This window comes from Dama dama, chromosome 5 (assembly GCF_033118175.1).
Source record: "Dama dama isolate Ldn47 chromosome 5, ASM3311817v1, whole genome shotgun sequence".
NCBI lineage: Eukaryota > Metazoa > Chordata > Mammalia > Artiodactyla > Cervidae > Dama > Dama dama.
This window is the reverse complement of record NC_083685.1, coordinates 7,397,769-7,416,375: the sequence shown is the minus strand read 5'-3', so window position 1 is coordinate 7,416,375 and position 18,607 is coordinate 7,397,769. Positions and strand designations below refer to the sequence as shown.

At 49.2% G+C, this 18,607-nt stretch overlaps 1 protein-coding gene across 1 annotated transcript in view; it reads left to right on the top strand.

Annotated features, from left to right (window-relative positions):
* Positions 1-18,607, top strand: part of MYO18B (myosin XVIIIB) — a 222,590-nt gene that overhangs the window by 201,898 nt on the left and 2,085 nt on the right. Inside the window, exon 42 of the mRNA XM_061140689.1 lies at positions 17,171-18,368. Coding sequence (XP_060996672.1) covers positions 17,171-18,356 — 1,186 coding nt within the window. The 3' untranslated portion in view covers positions 18,357-18,368. The remainder of the gene's footprint in view (positions 1-17,170; positions 18,369-18,607) is intronic.

The window sequence follows — 18,607 nt, the reverse complement described above, 5'->3', positions numbered from 1 at the left end:
GCTGCTTAAGTCTTCCATCTTCTGTGTCCTAGACAGGCACACGCATGGTCCAGTTTGAGGTATGACCCTGCCACTTCTTAGCTGTGTGACTTAAGGCAGGTCAGTTACCCTCTCTGAGCCTTCACTTCCTCCTCTGTGAAACAGGAAGTACAATTGTATTTACTGCCCCAAAGAGTCAAAATGAAGAGGATCTAATACAGCGCACCTAATGCATGGTTTTCCAGATGATTTCAAATAGCACGGGGTGAGCATTTTTAAAAATAGCTGTAGATTTACTATGTTTGTTTTCCATCTAAGGCAAGTCCTACTAATTTTCCATTTATAGATAGTTTTGTATTTAAATTTTTCTTTGTAAACATGTTTACTGAAGTTTTTTGTTTTTGTTTGTTTCTTTTAATGGGAAGTCTGTATAAAGACAGTTAGGCTGGATGATGTTTTCCTTGGAAATCTCAGCTTTCTTTGAATGGCAGAATTTTATATTTTGTTTCCTACCATGGAAGGAGACAAATTCAGTCACGCCTTGAGATGGGACCCTCACAAGTCTATAGGATTGCCAATAATAATTTGCTCCAACAAATAGGCCCCAGGCCTCAGCCTCAGCTGCAGGACTTAAATCTGTCTTCCCTCTTGCTTTCCAGCTCCATTCCTCTCAGCTCATTTGGTTTTCCTGTTCAAGGGCAGCCCTCTTGTAATGAGGAGCCAATGGCCATAAATCAGAAATTATGGATTAAACAGATGCGTAATTAAGATGAAATGCACACTGCTTGTGTGATAACAGAAGAGCCGATGTGATAAGATAGAAAAATCACAGACTAATGGAGCAGACCCAGACGAGTCCTCGCTGACTTGAAACGGGTTTGCTCTGAAGCAGGAGGCTGTCTTTACGAAAAGAAGGGGGTGGGAGTTCATGCCAAGCTTTCGGGCATGTTCAGCAAATGGCAAATGTCTGCTGATAATCTTAGGCTGAAAGATTTGATGCTGAAAATATCAAAGGGAGGCCCTGAGAATGGGGCGCATCGGGGGAGTTAATTAAAGCAAGATTATCTGATTACCACTCTTAATTAAAAACAAAGACCTGTGTGGAGAAAGAGCCATGTCCTCGGCGAACTCCGAATGCTGAGGACTTTTTCTCTCCTGATAGTTAAATAACTTCTGGTCTCCCCGATCAGCCAGTGTATCAGGCAACAGAGGCCAGAGCTGAAAGTGCAAGCACATTAACATAATATCCAAAAGTTTCATAATTATATTAGGTGCATGATAAGGAATTATACCCGAGCTGAATGGGAGATGAGAGGCTGCGGTGATTTCCGTACATGGACTGAAGTCAGAGCATCTGGCTTCCAATCCCAGGGCTGCTATTCTGCAGCTATAAGACTCAGAGCAAAGGTTTTGTTTGGGTTTTGGGGGTTTTTTTTGATAATTTTTAATGGAGTATAGTTGATTTACAGCATTGTTAGTTTCTGCTGTAGAGCAAAGTGAATCAGTTACACGTATACATATACATGTATCCACTCTTTTCTAGATTATTTTCCTGTATAGATCATTACAGAGTATTGAGTAGAGTTCCCTGTGCTATACAGTAGGTCCTTATTACTTATCTGTTTTATATATAGTAGTGTGTATACGGGGCTTCCCTGGTGGCTCAGTGGTAAAGAATCTGCCTGCTGATGCAGGAGAATTGGATTTGATCCCTGGGTTGGGAAGATCCCCTGGAGAAAGACATGGCAACCCACTCCAGTATTCTTGCCGGGGAAACCCCATGGACAGAGGACTGTCGAGGGTTACAAGCTGTGGGGTGGCAAAAGAGTCAGACACAACTGAGTGACTAAACAACAGCTGTGTGTATACGTCAGTTCCAGTTTCCCAGTTTATCCCTTTCTCCCTTCCCCCATTAGTAACCATAAATTTGGAGCAAGTTGCTTAACTTCCCATGTTGTCTTGTGAGTAAACCATCGTCAGGGCTAATGAGAAGAGGCACTCAGAGCCCAGCTCCTAGAAAGAGCCCCAGAAAACCAGCTGCTTTCCTGGTGTTGGTATTTGATGCCCAGAGTAACCCCGGGGAACTGATGCCATCATCTCCATGCTGCACAAGAAGAATCTGAGGCCCAGAGGCTCAGGAACAACTGACTGAGACAAACTCGGCCACACCCCAGCTCCTGTAGCGTCGCCCCGGGCGGCACCTGCACGCAGCCCTCGCTAGACCCCAGCCCCTTTCCCGGCGTGCTGCCCTCCAAGTCCTCAGGCAGAGGGGCCTGCACCAAGGACAGTGGTGGAGCAGGAGGCAAGAAAGGACCAGAAGCCCCTCGTCAGTTTTCTTCATGTTGGTGTCCCTCTGGCTGGCACACAGATGGTGCTCCGTAAATGTTTGTTGAACGAATAACCAGCCATAACAGCAACACTTGAGCAGAAATGCTAACTGTACTTGGCCACAACTCAGCTTTGTCACTCAGAGAGGGTCAGTAATTTGCTCCATGTCATCAGCAGGGAAGCAAAAGAGCCAGGATTTGAACTCTGGTTTAAATCCTTCCAAAGCCTGTATTGTGTTTGCCATGCTTCCATGACTCCGACTTTTATCCAGGTGAATCACTCACCTGGCAAAGTTTATTGGCAAAGAGCTGGCCTGTTATTAATATTAAAACTATATAAGGGTCAGTATTCAACATCCATCCAAATGATATTTATTAAGTGCCTACTGAGTGCCAGATTCCATGGCGTTAAGCCTTGAAAATTTTGAGCCCTTATTAACCTATTAACCTATAAACATACTCTTTGGAGTTTAAAGATTCTAGAACTTCTGAGTTAGAAGGGACCATTAGATTATTTATTATTAGTCCAATCCTCTCGTTATATAAATGGGAAAAATTGAGGTCTGCAGAGGGAACTATCTTACCTAAGCTTATAGTGAAGACTGACCCAGAGTTCAGGTGCCTTGACATCCAGCTTTATAATCTCTAAATACTTCTCCCTTTTATTAGACTATAACTGAGAAGGCTACAGTCCTCTTGCTCACCACCCCAACCTCACCTCTCTTCCGAAAGGTATCCACTGTCTTCAGTTCGGTGTGTACCTTCCACGTCTTTCTCTATGTATTTATAAATACACATGTACTTGTAGCAAATACATAGCATATTTGTGGGCTTTTAAAACACATAAGTGATACAATGCTACATTATGTATATGTACTTCTGTGTGTGTGTGTATGTGTGAAGCTATTTCAGTTGTGTCCAACTCTGTGTGACCCTTTGAACTGTAGCCCACCAGGCTCCTGTGTCCATAGGGTTCTCCAGGCAAGAATACTGAAGCGGGTTGCCATGCCCTAAATGTATGTATCTAAATTCTCAAAGTGCTTCTTTCTTTCCCTCAATAATATACTTTAGAGATCTCGCCCTGTCAGTTCACATAAGTCTACCTCATTCTTTTAAATCCCTGCAGAACATCTTAAGATGATGCCATGGATTTATTACACTGTACTCTTGTTTCACTTTTAGTTGATTTCAGGATATTTGCTATTAACCTGTTGTGTGCGTGTGCTTAATCACGTCCAGCTCTTTGTTAGCCCATGGACTGTAGCCCGCCAGTCTCCTCTGTCCATTGAATTTTCCAGGCAATAATACTGGAGAGGGCTGCCAGTTGCTCTTCCAGAGGATCTTCCTAACCTAGGGATAGAACCCTCCTCTCTTTCATCTCCTAAACTGACAGGCAGATTCTTTGTCACTGAGCCACCTGGGAAGCCCTGTTAACCTGTTAGCCTTTAAACACACACACACACACACACACACACACACACACACACATTTGCACAGGGCAAATGCTTCTCTACCTCAGAGGGAATCTGCATTTTAAACTTGACCAGATGCCACCAGGCCATCCGGGCGCTCTCTGTGCTGAGGAGGTGGAGGCGGGTTAGAGTACAACGGGAACTCTGTGGTACGCACCCCCATATGACCTGGCCTGTCACAGGGCTCAACAAACGAGTCTCTGGGACATTTCCAAATTTGACTGAAAAAGAAGGTCACTCTAAAATCAGAAGAGAGGGAGAACGCAGTCTTCTGCCAAAAAAATAAAAGAATTCCTTGTATTATTTATAAGAGGACGTCAACTCAAGAGAAATACGCCTAAAGCTTGATGATTTACAGCCCAGGAGTCATGAAGCTGCTGATAAATGCAGGAGCTTCTGGAGATGGAGACACTAAATTACCTCCATGCCCCTGGGGAAGGAGTTTATGGGCTTAGTGGTGGCAGCCGGCTTGGCTCCAGAGCCTCTTTTGACGGCCAGCTGCAGCTGGTGCCGGGGCGCCCAGGGCTGGCGTGGAGCGCCTGGCCCTGCAGGGTGCCCGCCTCTCCCTTCTGCCCTCTGGGCCAGCACCCTGCCAGCAGAGTGTTCCAGTAAAGGGTTCTCTCCTCTCCCTCCCTGTCCTCACGGCACCTTGGGCTTTCCAGAGGGGGCCAAGCCCCATTTTCATCCAGACCCCCATGCCCCTCAGAACCTCAGCCTTGGTCACTCACACGGCTCTGCAGGGTCCAAGCACAGACAGGCATTAACTGAACCAGCTGTGTAGACGCTGATGCCTTGTCACTGGCCTGTTTTCTTTCCTTTTACTGGACAGTTATTCCAAACCATCCTGACTTTTCTCCGGCTCCAACTCCTCACTCTGAGCAGATACCCTAAACTCCTGGTTCATTGAAAGGAAAAACAGCGGCCTCAGAATGGCACCTATAAATCGATCACTGTCTGCCCCACTTTCCCTCTGGACTCAGAAAATGAGATCCGGTCTTGGTCGAGTGGAATCCGCACCCCGCTGCCTGCTCTGCTCCTACAATCTCAGCCCCTGCATTTCCAGCTGCCCTTCCTCCGCGGGTTCTAAACACCTTCGGGTCCTTCCGTCCTAACTATATCCTCACCCGTCGCCCTGCAGTCCGTTTCCTCCCTTTGGAGCCAGGCTTCTCCAGAGTAGGGTGTCCACACAGCGCCTTCATTCCCCTCCCATTTCTGCCTCCGTTTCCTCCAGCCCAGAGCCCGGGGCTACACTGAAACATTTCTCAGCGTGTCAGCAGCTTCCCAAGGGACAAACCAAGGGATGTGCTCCAGTCTTGATCTTTTCCTGGACTTCTCTGCTGCACTGGCCCGTTAGACATTTCTTGGAACCCCCTGCCCACCTGGCCTTTTAGATGTTTCTGCTCCTTTTGTTGTTACTGTTCAGTCATTCTGTCGTGTCCCACTCTTTGCGACCCCCATGCACTGTAGCCCACCAGGCTCCTCTGTCCATGGGATTACCCAGGCAAGAATACTGGAGTGGGTTGCCATTCCCTTCTCTGGGGATCTTCCCGACCCAGGGATCCAACCTGCATCTCCTGCATTGAAGGCAGATTGTCTACTGCTGAGCCACTAGGGAAGTGTTTCTGCTCCTTGGCGCTCCCCAAACTTCTCTTTTCTGGTTTTTTCCTTCCCACCCCAGCCCCTCCCCCCATCTGCTGGGGATCCCAGGGTGCTGCTTTCACCTGTTTTTCTGCCCACCGGGTCCCAGGCAATCCTCCTGTGATTTTAACCCCCTCACTGTAAACGGGTGACCCCCAAATCTAGCCCTCCAACTCATGTTCTCCCAAGTCACAAACATGTATATCATGTGTAACTGCCTGCAGTTCAGAAGCTGGCCACCTGGCTCTCTCTGTGGTATCTGAACGCTGTGTGTCTGAGGGGAGCCTCCTCCCTCTCCCCTACCAGTGTCATCAGAATAACGTGGAGGTCCTGTCACCAGTCCCCCAAGCTGGAGCCCTCCACCCCTCTGAGGCTCTCATCCCTCTCGCTCATCCCCATCGTCCCGTCGTCCGCTGATCCCTAAATCTTGTTTATTTTCTGCACCTCCGCGCTTTGGGCAAATACTCTTGACCTTCTTCTCTCCATCCTCACTGTCAACACCGTGAAGCCAGGCCACCATCATTTCTGTCCTAGACTCTGGCAAAGCCCTTCCAACCCCACCCTCCTCTAGTCCCTCCTCTGCACTCCAGCCTCTGAAATGAAAATCTGGTTTCAGTGGCTTCCTGTCACCTACAGCAGGAGTCAGCCGATGACTGCACACAGTAAAAAAAAAAAAAAAATCTGGCCCTTGACCTGCTTTTGTAAAAGTTTTATTGGATCACAGCCATGCCCTTTTAAAAGAAATTTTGCATATTGTTTATGACTGTCTTTGGCCAAGGGTGGCTCTGCCGGATGAGTTAACTGTCGTGTCACAGAGCAACAGAGCAGGTTGTTGGCAGCGTGGAACCAGGATTAGTGGAAAACAGTGGGGCAGCCTGAGGGTCTGCGGCTCCCTGTGGGGGGAAGAGGGAAGGGTTCTAGCGTTTGGGATCCCCATTTGGTGGCCTTGGGACATCCAAACAGAACTGTGTGTGTCCTGGTCAGAGACTTTGTTTATCCCTAAATCTCAGTGACCGCGATCTATCACCACATAATTAGAGATGCTGTGATTTGAATTTATCACCAAACATGGCTCTGCTCTGTTGCTATTGGACTAGTACCATATTGCAGTGTGAGCGTGGAGATTATTGTATAAATTATTCTCACTCACATAATCATCGTGATTTTAATTACTGTGTAATCTTAGCTAATTACTGTTGTATGTATCATTTGCTTTGGTACCGATTTAACACAACTGCTTTTCGTTTGGCTAAAAGGCAGCATTATGACTTTTCCTTTTTCAGGGAAAAAATGTGCTTTCTGTAAACATTTGCAGTCCCATACTCTTGGCTTGTGGTTCTTCGCTTAAAAGCAATAAATTTAGACACCACCATCCTCCTTTGATCAGCCCCCACTGATTTTTATGTGGGATAAGGCTGGCTTGAGTCAGTAAAAAGGTCTAAATTATAGGGTATTGTTTTAAAATAAAGTTGTATTACTCTCAAGGAAGTGCAATTACTCTACTGCAGAAGTGGGGCCAAGGCTGGGTCACGTGAGACCTGCTTAAATGATTAGATAAGACTCGTTTGTAATTAGTTCATTAATTATGTAAATGTGAATGGAGGCTACTTGGCATTGAAAACAGCTTGTTCTCAAAGTAGGTTAAGCATTGACTGCTAATCTTATTTCAATAGCACATTTATCTACTGGTCTCTGCGTTCTTAGAACCTGCACTCAGGATCACTTTAATCCATCCTGAATGTACTTAATGAATGAGTCTCTCATGAAAATGGTTTTGTCTTCCTGAGACAAAAGAGTGCTTTTCAGTTTTATCAGCATTAAGAAGATTACCGGGTAAGATGTGGAAATGTTCAATGGAACATACTATCTGTGGACCCAAGGCCTGAGCAAGTGAGGAGCAGGAGAAGCCTCTGTCTGTCTGGGGTTCATGCTTGGAGCCAGCATCACTCTTGATGCTTCTGTGGGACAGGCTTCTGTGGGAAGGAGGGGTGTTTTCTGTCTAGAGCTCTGGGTCTTTGGTAGATCTGCGAATCCTTCAGGAATTTTGAGGTAAGTTAGATGCAAGTTGGTGTAAAACCGTTTGGCTTGATCATTGACTGTTCAGAACATTCTTGTAGAATCTGTGGTTCTCTGAGCTAAACTTTCATTAAGCCAGCCTATGCAAACATACATACCGAAAATTGTGTCTGTATAAAATTTTTAAAACTTGGTCATACCTTAATAATTACTACCCAAATCAAAACCAGCCCATGGCTAGTGCCCCGACACCTTCCGGTATCCGTTGCAGTCATGACCTCCTCCTTACTCAAGGACGACCACCACCCTCACTTCTGCCCTGTGTTAGAGTCCGTGTTAGATAGGGCCATTGTTTGAGCCCTCTGATGCCTTTATGTTTAAATGTAGCTTTTCTGTTTTTTCTTAGGAGGTTTTCTCTCATAGAACCTGGACGATCACATCCAGAATTAGATGTGATCTGCTAAAATCAGACTTTTCTACTCCTTTTACTCAGTAAATATTTCTTCCTTGGTGTCTGAGCCCAGAAAGACATGAAGGGTCATTCATACTTCCCTCTACTCATACACTGGTCAACACCTTCCCCTCTCGAGTATCAGCTGCTTGAACTCAAGGGTCCTTCACCTCAGTGTCAGCAGGAGCTGGCATCGTAGCACTCCATAGAAGGTTCTGAACGGCAAGGAGGAGGGGTGGATGGACAGATAACTTCCATTCACTTAAAGCTGCATTTATGAGGAACCTGGGTGCTGCCAAAAGTCAGAGACTGTGGTTACTGCCATTGTATGGTACTCAGCAGAGGTATTGCCTGTGCCTGGAAACCAAAAGAAAGCATTGTGAATTTACTTAACTGTGTTGAACCCAAGTTGACTCTCTGATCCAACTTGATCACTTTTCACACCCCGTGCGTTCTTTGAGGACATCGTAGAGGTTGTGTCTGAAGGGCAGGCTGAGGTTGGAGAGCCGGTGCTCTCCGGCCTCAGACTGTGACCCAGGAGGCTCTCTGCGTCTCTGTCTCTCCAGGGAGGAAATGTGGTCCCAGCTCCCTCTCAGTTCTGAAGGGGATGAAATTCCGGAGAAACAAGATCAGGCTTTGGATTGGGTTTCAACATAGGAAGAATGCCCTCTAGATTGTGCACTGGAAGTTGGTTTTGAATCTCTTGGTTTTAAGCCCAGAGAAGCGGCTTTGACTGACCCATAAGTGGGGCTGCCGGGGCCTGAATGAACCTGCCAGGTGAGGCAGATTGAGCCTTTTGTCCCTTGTTTTCTTCATTCTCATCCTTCTATTCCTCCAGTCCTTCATTCATCCCATTCCACGAACTTCCCTTGATAGACTCTTCTAGATCCTGGGAATTCAGAGGACAAAAACAGAGTCTAGTTCAGAATTAACAGTCTTGTTGAGAGTTGTAAACAAGGAAGCAAACGGTTACAGGACGGAGGACAGGAAAACACAGGGGCTCTGAGGATCAGAGGAGACCCTAGCCCAGCCTGGGAGGTGGGCACAGACTTCTGGAGGCGGCTGTACTTGGGCTGAACATTGAAAGTCAAGCAGAAATATTTGCTTTTTGTTTTTTTTTTAATTGATAATAGAATCACCGGTAGTGTCCCTTCCTATCCCCCTCCCCCTCCCTTCCTTTCTTTCTTCCTTCTTTTTTAAACAATGAAGGGGACTGGGCACTGTCAGCTCTGCTAGCCTCTACCTTAATTTGATAATTTTTTAATATTGATTTTATTTCTATCTTTACCTTCCTCTCTACTTCTGTCTATATCAAAACACATATTTTATCCCCAGCACTATGAAAGTAAGTTGAAAACATCATACCAGTTCTCCTTAAAATAATTTCACAGCTTTATCCTACAAAGAAGGACTTTTCCAAACTGCTGCACCATTTTCAATGCTAAGAAAATGAACAAATCCACAATATCCTCCAAGATCCCAACATTGTTCTGAACCCAGTTGTTCTGAGGTTGTATCACTGTACTTTAAGTTATTTTAAAATGTATTTATTTGGCTGCACTGGGTTTTAGTTGCCACATGTGAACCCTTAGTTGGAGCATGTGGGATCTAGTTTCCTGATGAGGGATAGAATCCCAGGCCCCCTGCATTGGGAGCATGGAGTCTTAGCCACGGCACCACCAGGGAAGTCCCCTCACTATAGTTTTTTAAAAAGAAGGCTCCTGTTAAGGACACTCATTGTATTATGTTGTTTTGTTTCTTTGGGTCTCTCTCTCTCTTTTTTTTTTTTACAAAAAAGAAAAACAGACTTTATATTTTAGAGGAGGTTTAGACTTACAAAAAAATTGAGCTGAAAGAACAGAGCACCCATATCCACCCCTTCCCTGTCTTTCTACCCTCAGTTTCCCCTCTTGTTAACATCTTCCATTAGTCTTTTTTCTTTCTTTTTGTTTTTTGGTGGCACCACATGGCATGTGGGATCTTAGTTCCTTGACCAGGAATTGAACCCATGTCCTCTACAGTGGACACACACACACACACACAGTCTTAACTGCCAGGGGAGTCCCAGCCTTTAGTCTCTTTTAAACCAGAATGGTTCCCCTACTGCCCCACTCCCACTGAAACAGACTATTTTTCTGTAGAGAGTCAAGCCTGATTCTGATGGCAGCTCTGTTCAAAACTCCCGGGTTCCAGTACCTGGTTGGCCAGTAAGAACATGCGGGTGAGACGTTGGCAGATTCTGTCCACCTACAGGAGATGCACAGGCAGGTGTCCACTAAGGGCAGTCCACCAGATCGGTTTTTTTTAAGTGTCAAGGACTCAGCACCTGCTTCAGATCAGAGAAAATGGCAAGCAAAGCTTAAGCATTGTCTTGTCTCATAAAAACATTCTGCTATAAGGAATACAGTGTATTTACAGAGTCTGTTTCCCGACTCAAGTCTCTGCAACTTCAGGTCAGAAATAACCAGACTGAGGGCCTCTCTGCGGCGTATTCCACATCTCTTCTGCTTGCTCTCAAGGTCTCCTTCAGTGTTCCACACCCATGGCATCCTCCTTGCTTCTCGTTGTTCAGTTGCTCAGTTGTTCAGTTGCTCAGTCGCGTCCGACTCTTTGCGACTCCATGGACTGTAGCACGCCAGGCTTCTCTGTCCTTCACCATCTCCCGGAGTTTGCTCAAACTCATGTCCATTGAGTCAGTGATGCCATCCAACCATCTCATCCTCTGTCTTCCCCTCCTCCTCTTGCCCTCAGTCTTTCCCAGCATCAGGGTTTTTTCAAATGAGTCGGCTCTTCACATCAGGTGGCCAAAGTATGGGAGCTTCAGCTTCAGTATCAGTCCTTCCAGTGAATATTCAGGGTTGCTTTCCTTTAGGATTGACTGGTTCAATCTCTGTGCTGTCCAGGGGACTCTCAAGAGTCTTCTCCAGCACCACAGTTCAAAGACATCAATTCTTTGGGCTCAGGCTTTTTTTTTCAATCTTCCCTTTCAGCCGAGGGGCTTTCTAAGCCTTCGTACCTCTGCCTATGAAATGTAGACACCAGCCCTACTGGTCCAGGGTTTTGCAGAAACCAGTGAACAAGCTACTAGCTGGTAGGAGGGACTTTCTTCTCCTTGGAGTGTCTTCCTCAGCGTCACCCCCACCCAGATCCTACCCTCTTCTGAAAGCCTGACTGCACCCCACCTCCAGAAAGGCTGTGTCCTCCAGCCCCGGGCCCTCCCTGTCACTTGCCAGCCTCCTGTAGCATTTCTAGTCCACAGTTCATGGTGTTCCTGGAGCTTCTTGCACTGCTGACCCTTCTTCAAGGGTTGATGCAGCATCTACCCTTCAGTATGGCTCTGAAAGGCTAAGGCAGCCCGTCCTCTCCTGTGAGGAGCTTAGCTGAATGTCGTATAGAGTCAGTCAGATCAAGGTAGGAGCCTCAGCTCTGCTCCTTCCTCTCCATCTGCCTCTCTGACCCTCAGTTTCCCCCTCTGTGAAACAAACAGTCAACAGTAACTAACAGTAGGGCAGAGCAGTCAGGACCCGTGTTCCCCAAGCTGGATTCAAATCCACATTCTCCCATTTACTCTGTGACAACTTGCTCATCCTTCTTGAGCCCATTTGTGAAATAGGAAGGTTATTAGTAGCTGACTTAGAGGGCTGTCATGGAGAGAAAATCGAATAACGTCTGCAAAGCCTAAAGGCACAACATACTCCTGTGATGCAGAATTCCCATGCACACTATAGGGGCCTAATAAATGTGTCGAGTTTTCTACCATGTCAGGCACGGTCTGAGCACCGTGCCAGCTTCTCTTACAAACCATCAGTTTCTATGTGGGACTCGATTATGGAACCTTCAGGCCATCTTCAAAGGACATCTGGTTTCCCATCCAGGCCTCACTGTTAAAGAACATCAATACATTTTTAATTTCCTCTTTAATTTCAGGGTGTGAATGAAGAATGGGGGTGACAGTATGTCTCTGGGGATGATTCATGGGGTCATTACATCTGTATCGAGTTTCCTGTAGCTACTGCTGGCCCAGGCTCTGCTCCGACTCAGACCCGGAGAGTCTGCTTTTTGCTGTGTGATTGTTGTAACGCCAGAGAAACCAGCATCTCCCTGACTTGAGCCTCATGATGTTTGGTCACTGTATCTCAGTAGATTTTGGACAGAGCATGTGTGTAGATATGAGTTCAGCTGCTTGCAGTTTCCTCCTAGCTTTCTACGCCCAGGGCGTGTGATGTTGTAAAGGGCAGAGCAAGGGTGTCAGATCTGGCCAACCCTGTTCAGATCCCGGCTCTGCCACTGAGCAGCTTGAGCCTCGAGCAGATAGCTTCTCCCCAGTGAGCCTCAGTTTCCTCATCTGCAAGGTGGGCTGATCATCCAGATCCTGACGAGATGAAAGGATATGCCTTTTTATTCTTCACTCAGTGTTCCTGGAGCATCTCCTCCATGGTTGGCACCAGAGGAGGAACGAGGGAGCTGTGGTCACAGGACGGCCTGGCAGGGGAAGGTGTGGCCTGAACCAGACCCGTGTCTCAGCAGCTGGCTAGCTCTGAGGTTGAACAGACCTGAGTAGCCTCACCCCTTTCCTGTGCTACTCAGAGCAGGCTCGGACATAGGAACTGCTTATTCTTTTTTAAAATAATTTTTAAATAAATATATTTATGTGGCTGTGTCAGGCCTGCGTTGCAGCTCGTGGGTTGGGTCATGTACGATCTTTTGTTGTGACGCACGGGCTTTGCAGCTCCACAGCACATGGGATCTTCATTCCCCACCCAGGGATTGAACCCCATCTCCTGCATTGCGGGGTGGATTCTTAGCCACTGGACCACTAGGGAAGTCCCAGGAATTGCTTATTCTTGAACATCTGCCCTCAATCCAGGGCCTTCTGTAGCCCTGATGGGAGGGGCCATTAACTGAAAAGCAATCATGAGGATGTTAGGCATGTATTCATGAGTAGTAATGTTTTGAAATGAATGGGAAATGTATGCAAGTTCAGTTGCACCAGGGTCCACCTCCCATGAAGAGCTGGGGGCAGGCAAAGGCATCTGTGGGCCTTGCTCAGTTGTACTGATTGTCCCAATGATGTCCATAATCTCTGAAGTTCGGCAGGGTCATGGTGCCCACCCTCACAGCCAGGCTTCACAGGGTACATGGCAAGGGAGGGACAGAGCCAAGATCTGAACCCATGCGTCTGCTTCCCAAAGCCTGGATTCTTAGCCTCCTGGGTTACAAACAGTAGAAATTCCAGCATTTTTGCATGGTCATATCCTGACTTTTCTAATAAACCTTCATAAATTTGAGTCACCAATACTTACAGGAAAAGAAATAAAAGGAATCCAAACTGGAAAAGAAGTGAAACTGTCAATGTTTGCAGATGGCGTGATACTATACGTGGAAAATCCTACAGACGCTACCAGAAAACTACTAGACTTTATCAATGAATTCAGTAAACTTGCAGGATACAAAATTAACACCCAGAAATCTCTTGCATTCCTATACACTGACAACAAAAGATCAGAAAGAGAAATTAAGGGAACAATCCCATTTACCATCACATCAAAAGGAATGAAGTACCTAGCAATGAACCTACCTAAGGAGACAGAAGCCCTCTACTCTGAAAACTATGACATGCTGATGAAAGAAATTGAAGGAAACACAAACAGATGGAAAGATATATCATGTTCTTGGACTGGAAGAGTCAATATTGTCAAAATGACTATACCACCCAAGGCAATCCACAGATTCATTGCACTCCCTATCAGACTCCCAGTGGCGTTTGTCACAGAACTAGAGCAAAAAAAATTTAATTTATATGGAAACACAAAAAGACCTCAAACAACCAAAGAAGTCTTGAGAAAGACAGATGGAATTGGATGAATCAGACTCCAACCTCAAACAATACTACAAAGCTCCAGTGTTCACATATATTGTTTTGTTCATCAGTGCACTTATTTGACATTCATAAGATGCCTACTGTGCGTCCATACTTAGTGAGCACCTCCTATGGGCCAGAGCACTGCCACATCACTCATTCACTGAACATATGTTTATTGAACACCTACTGTGTGTCAGGACCCTGTTCTAGGCACAGGGGTAAAGTAGTGAATGCAACAGACGAAAACACTTATCCTCCTGTAGTTCTTATTTCTGCATCATTGCCAGGTTGACCTGGTTTCCTCCCATCACACAGCTGAAGAAACTGAGGCCTAGAGAAGTTAGGTGACTGTCCCAAGGCCAATGGGTGGCAGAAGCAAACTAGACTCCAAGGGACAGATGTTACCTGAGCAAGGTGATGTCAAAGAGACAGTGTTAAGCCTGTATCACAGTAGAGTCCAGAGGAAGTTCCCAGAGAAGGGTGCTGCCTGCCAAGGGGCTGGAACCCCATCTCTGCCACTCCCAACTGTGTGCGCTTGCTGTGGCCACTCTGCCTCACTGTGCCCAGAGCCACAACTGCTACCCCCAGGGTGGCCCTCGAGGTTACAATGGACGTGGTGGTCAGCTCCATGCAGGCAGGTGGCCCATCTGCTTGTTCTGAGCTGTATCCATTTGCACAGCACCTGGCACACAGTAGGTGCTTGGCCAGGGGCAACCGTTAGGGGCCCAGCCTGGCCCCCGTGCAGCTGGAGGCCCAAGAACCTGCCTGCTGGCTCCTTATCAGGCAGGTATGTGAGAAGCCTCTTCCTCTTTGGACAGACCAAGGGGCAGGTGCAGAAGTTCCCACCATGTTTCTGGAGTCCCTTCTTAGAGATCACAGTGCCCCGTCCAGCTCATGTCCATGCCCGTCTCCCAGTGGCTCAGAGCACCTCCTATCCATCACCTCTTGCCCTGGCCAAGGCTGTGGGAGGCAGGCACAGTGACATCTTGATTAGCTGCCATCCATCCATCATGCAATGCCGGTGGAAGTTTGCTCCATCTGAGCTGAGTTGTCCCAGGAGGACAGCTGGGGGGAAATGTGTCTGAAGTGTCGAGAGCCAGGGCAGGAACGGAGAGTATTACCCCACGCCAGGCAGCAGAGCTAAGACTCTCACCCTGACACCTGCAAGAGGACGTCTGAATTCAGATTCAGTTCTGTGGTCCCCACACAGAAAGGAGGGGACACAACACACTTCTCCCTTGGAGTGGCAGAGCAGACAGGAAGTAGAAAAAGATGCTGCAGAGACGGGGTGGATTTCTGAATGCTAAGCCCAGGAGGCAGCACTCAGCCAAGACGAAGCGTCTTTCTTTCCTTCTCCTGCCACCCCTCCCCATCTCCCCTCCAGCCCTTCTCTCTCTACCGTCACTCGTACTCCTTGCCCCGTCCCCACCCCCCTCCCCACCCCTCCGAAGTCTACACTACTGGGCCTGTGTTCTAGTTTGAAGCCCACCAGCTGAGGCTCTGGAGGCACCAGCCAGACCACTGCAGAAGGTGGGACCCCACCTACCCCACGACACCGACCCCTGGGCCCCTGGGCAGAGCTCTGAGATCAGCATCTAGTGACAGCAAGGTGGGTCCCACGTGGCTTTGTGGATATCGCCCTTGGTTCCCACCAGGAGAGCCTGTGTCCTCTGGGCTCGGGCACCAGCACACACAGGCTGCACTCTCAAGGGGAGCTGGGGCCAGTGGGATGGCGCAGTCCCAGGAGATTCAGTGGCAGGTGCCCCGGGTGCTGCCATCCCCACGTGGCAGGCGGCGGCGGAGACCGAGCGCTCAGGACACATTCATCACGCCTGCCTCCCTTCAGAGCCAAGACAGGACGGAAATGACTTTTGTCAGCTCTGCAGCAGCCCACTGCCCCTGGCAGCTCCAAGCTGTTTATTAAAAAAAGAGAGAGAGAAAGAAAGGGATGTGAATGTGCCACCTTGCCGTGTATGAGGGGAGCGGCTCCAAAAGGGATGATGTTGACAAACAGCCCTGCAGGTGATCACACCGCAGCGCTCCAGCTCCCTGCCTGGCCCACGTCCAGCTGCGATGGAGATGGAAGGTGACAGGCAAGAAAGGGCGGGAAGCAGCTGCTCTGGGCAAACGGTGTGGCTTTTGTTGGAGCCTTTCCTGGGAGCGATGAGATGCCGGGTCTCCCACCCGTGCACTGTCCTGTCCATCCTCCTGGGACCTCCCGTGAGGCTTTCATGGAGCACCATGGGGGGGTCAGGCTCCAGAGAGCCAGAGGTTATCAGCAGTAATCGTAATGAGCACTAACGGCTAATTATTGATGAGTAATCGCCATTGATTATTGAGTATTAATCACTCAGCATGATTGTTAAGCATTATTTGAGGAGCCAGGTGCCAGGCACTAGGTCCAGGGCTGGTTCCACGATTCCAGCCTTTATGTGTAGGTGCTGACTCCTCTGTAGTCATTCTCCTGGTGACAGAGCCACAAGCAAAGACCTGCATCAACACCCCACCCCCACCTCAGGCCGAGCCTGGCCCCGGCCCCCAGGCCCACACTGACCCTAGGCCCACACGGAGGTTTCATGCCCCTTTTTGCTTTTTGTAAATTACAGCTTTGCTGGTGGGTGAGAAGGAGGTGGTTTGTCTTACAGGGAGGATAAATAGATTTTGTTTGTTAAAGGACCGGTTGATGGACTCCAGTCTCTGGCTTTTAAGGCCCGCCCTTCACTTTACAGGCTGTGATTTGGTCTCACTGCCAAGATTTCCACTTCTCAGAGGCAGAGCAGTGTTGGCTGCAGCTGCGAAATGCCTCTGCCTGGCAGTCCCAGAATAGAAGGCGTCTGTCCTCTCTCCTGTGTAGTGTTGGTTTCAAGTTGATTTCATGTAAATTTTTCCCTTTTGAAGGAACTTTTTTTTTCCTTTCCCCTGCCCACCCCCCTTCCATGAAACAGCTGGGAGCCTTACAGCACCTCATTCAGAGGCATATTCGGGTCACTGGCTCTCCCGAGCTCTGCTCTGTGGGGTTGTCCTCCGGGCTTGACCCTAAATAAGAAAATAACCTCCAGTAGGTCCCCCTTGAGTCTTCAAGAAGCAATTTACCTGTTTCCCAGCAGGCTATGGGATGGTAGGTCCTTCATGTCATGTGTGATGCGTCATCCGTCTAAGTCATCCATCAGAGCTGCAGTTTTAATCTGTTCAAATGTATTTAGCTGGGTTTAATTATAGACAGAAATTGCATTTCAGAAAGCAATGAGAAATCACTTGCGGCTGGAGTTTGCCCATTAGAGCACGTGGTTCGTTGGAGAGCGCGGCGGGGACGGGGAACGCGTTTCCAAAGTGAAACAGAATTAGCGCCCGCGCTCCAGAACCGATGGCACGGATAGTAGGGCTGGCACCGTGTGCGCTGACCATGCTTCTATTCTTGGCGCAGGACCCAGGAGGAGGCCGGCGATGGGGCCCGGGACGTCCGCAGCAGGACCTCGGGGGACAAGGCCATGTCCCCGCTCTCCCGCCGCCGGGGAATATACGGCCACTTCGGAGATGGCGAAGAGTGCGGTGTCCAAAGAAAGGCCCCCGAGAGGCCGGGCGCACCGCCCTCCCCGTCTTCCCAGAGTGGAGATGCGTCCCCGCTATCGCGGGACAAGCTGCCCAGCCCGTCGGCCGCCCTGTCGGAGTTCGTGGAAGGGCTCCGGAGGCAGAGAGCACAAAGAGGGCGGGGGTCGCCGCTAGGCCTGGAGGACTGGCCCACGCTCCCCATCTACCAGACCACCGGGGCGTCCACGCTGAGGAGGGCCCGGGCGGGCAGCGACGAGGGCGCCCTGGCGCTGAGAGCCGGGGCCGGCTCACCCCTGGATGTGTCGGCCAGTCTCCCACGGTCCACCAGCCTCAAGTGCATCTCCTCGCAGAGCGTGGGGAACCCCAGCCCGCCCCCCGAGAAGTTGAAGACCCGCTTCAGCTCCTGCGAGTCCCTCCTGGAGTCGGGCCCCAGCTCGCGGAGGACGCCCAGCTCCCCGGGGGCCGTGCGCAGGGACCTGCTCTCGTCTCCCACGCTGCGCCCGCGGAGGCGCTGTCTGGAGTCCTCGGTGGACGACGCGGGCTGTCCGGACCTCGGCAAGGAGCCTCTCGTCTTCCAGAACCGCCAGTTCGCGCACCTGATGGGGGACCCCCTGGGCAGCGACCCATTCAGCTGGAAGGTCCCAAGCCTCAACTACGAACGCAAGACCAAAGTGGATTTCGATGACTTCCTGCCGGCCATCCGGAAGCCCGAGACGCCCACGTCCTTGGCCCGAGCGGCAAAAGATGGGCGAGACAGTTCACAGCATTCGAGCGTACGCTTTGCGACAGAAGAGCCCGACCGGGGCTTTGTCTCTGGGATCGGCACCGTTTTGAAAAGGAGTCCGGAGTCCAGGGAGGACCCCGCTCACCTCTCCGACTCATCGTCCTCCTCCAGCTCCATCGTGTCCTTCAAAAGCGCCGACAGCATCAAGAGTCGGCCGAGAGCCCCCAGGCTGGAGGGCGACGGCGGCGAGCGGGCATCCCCCGAGAACAGAGAGCCGGGTGCAGGGAGGAAAGAGGAGGACGTGGAGAGCATCATGAAGAAGTACCTGCAGAAGTAGGAACCAGCTCAGGTAACAGTGACAGGCGGGCCGGCCCTCCCCGGGGGATAAAACCAGGAGGTCCACTTAGTCTGACAGCCTGGACGCAACCAGTTGCTGCCACTGCCTGTAATGGTGTGACTCATTTCTCTAGAGAGGAGGGGTTTTAGAGATTTTCACGGAAATACTGTTACTATTTATGCAAATAGTGTTGCTGATAGAGGCACAACTTAGAAGCCCTCCCTAGGAGCCACTGGATTCTCTGCTCCTTG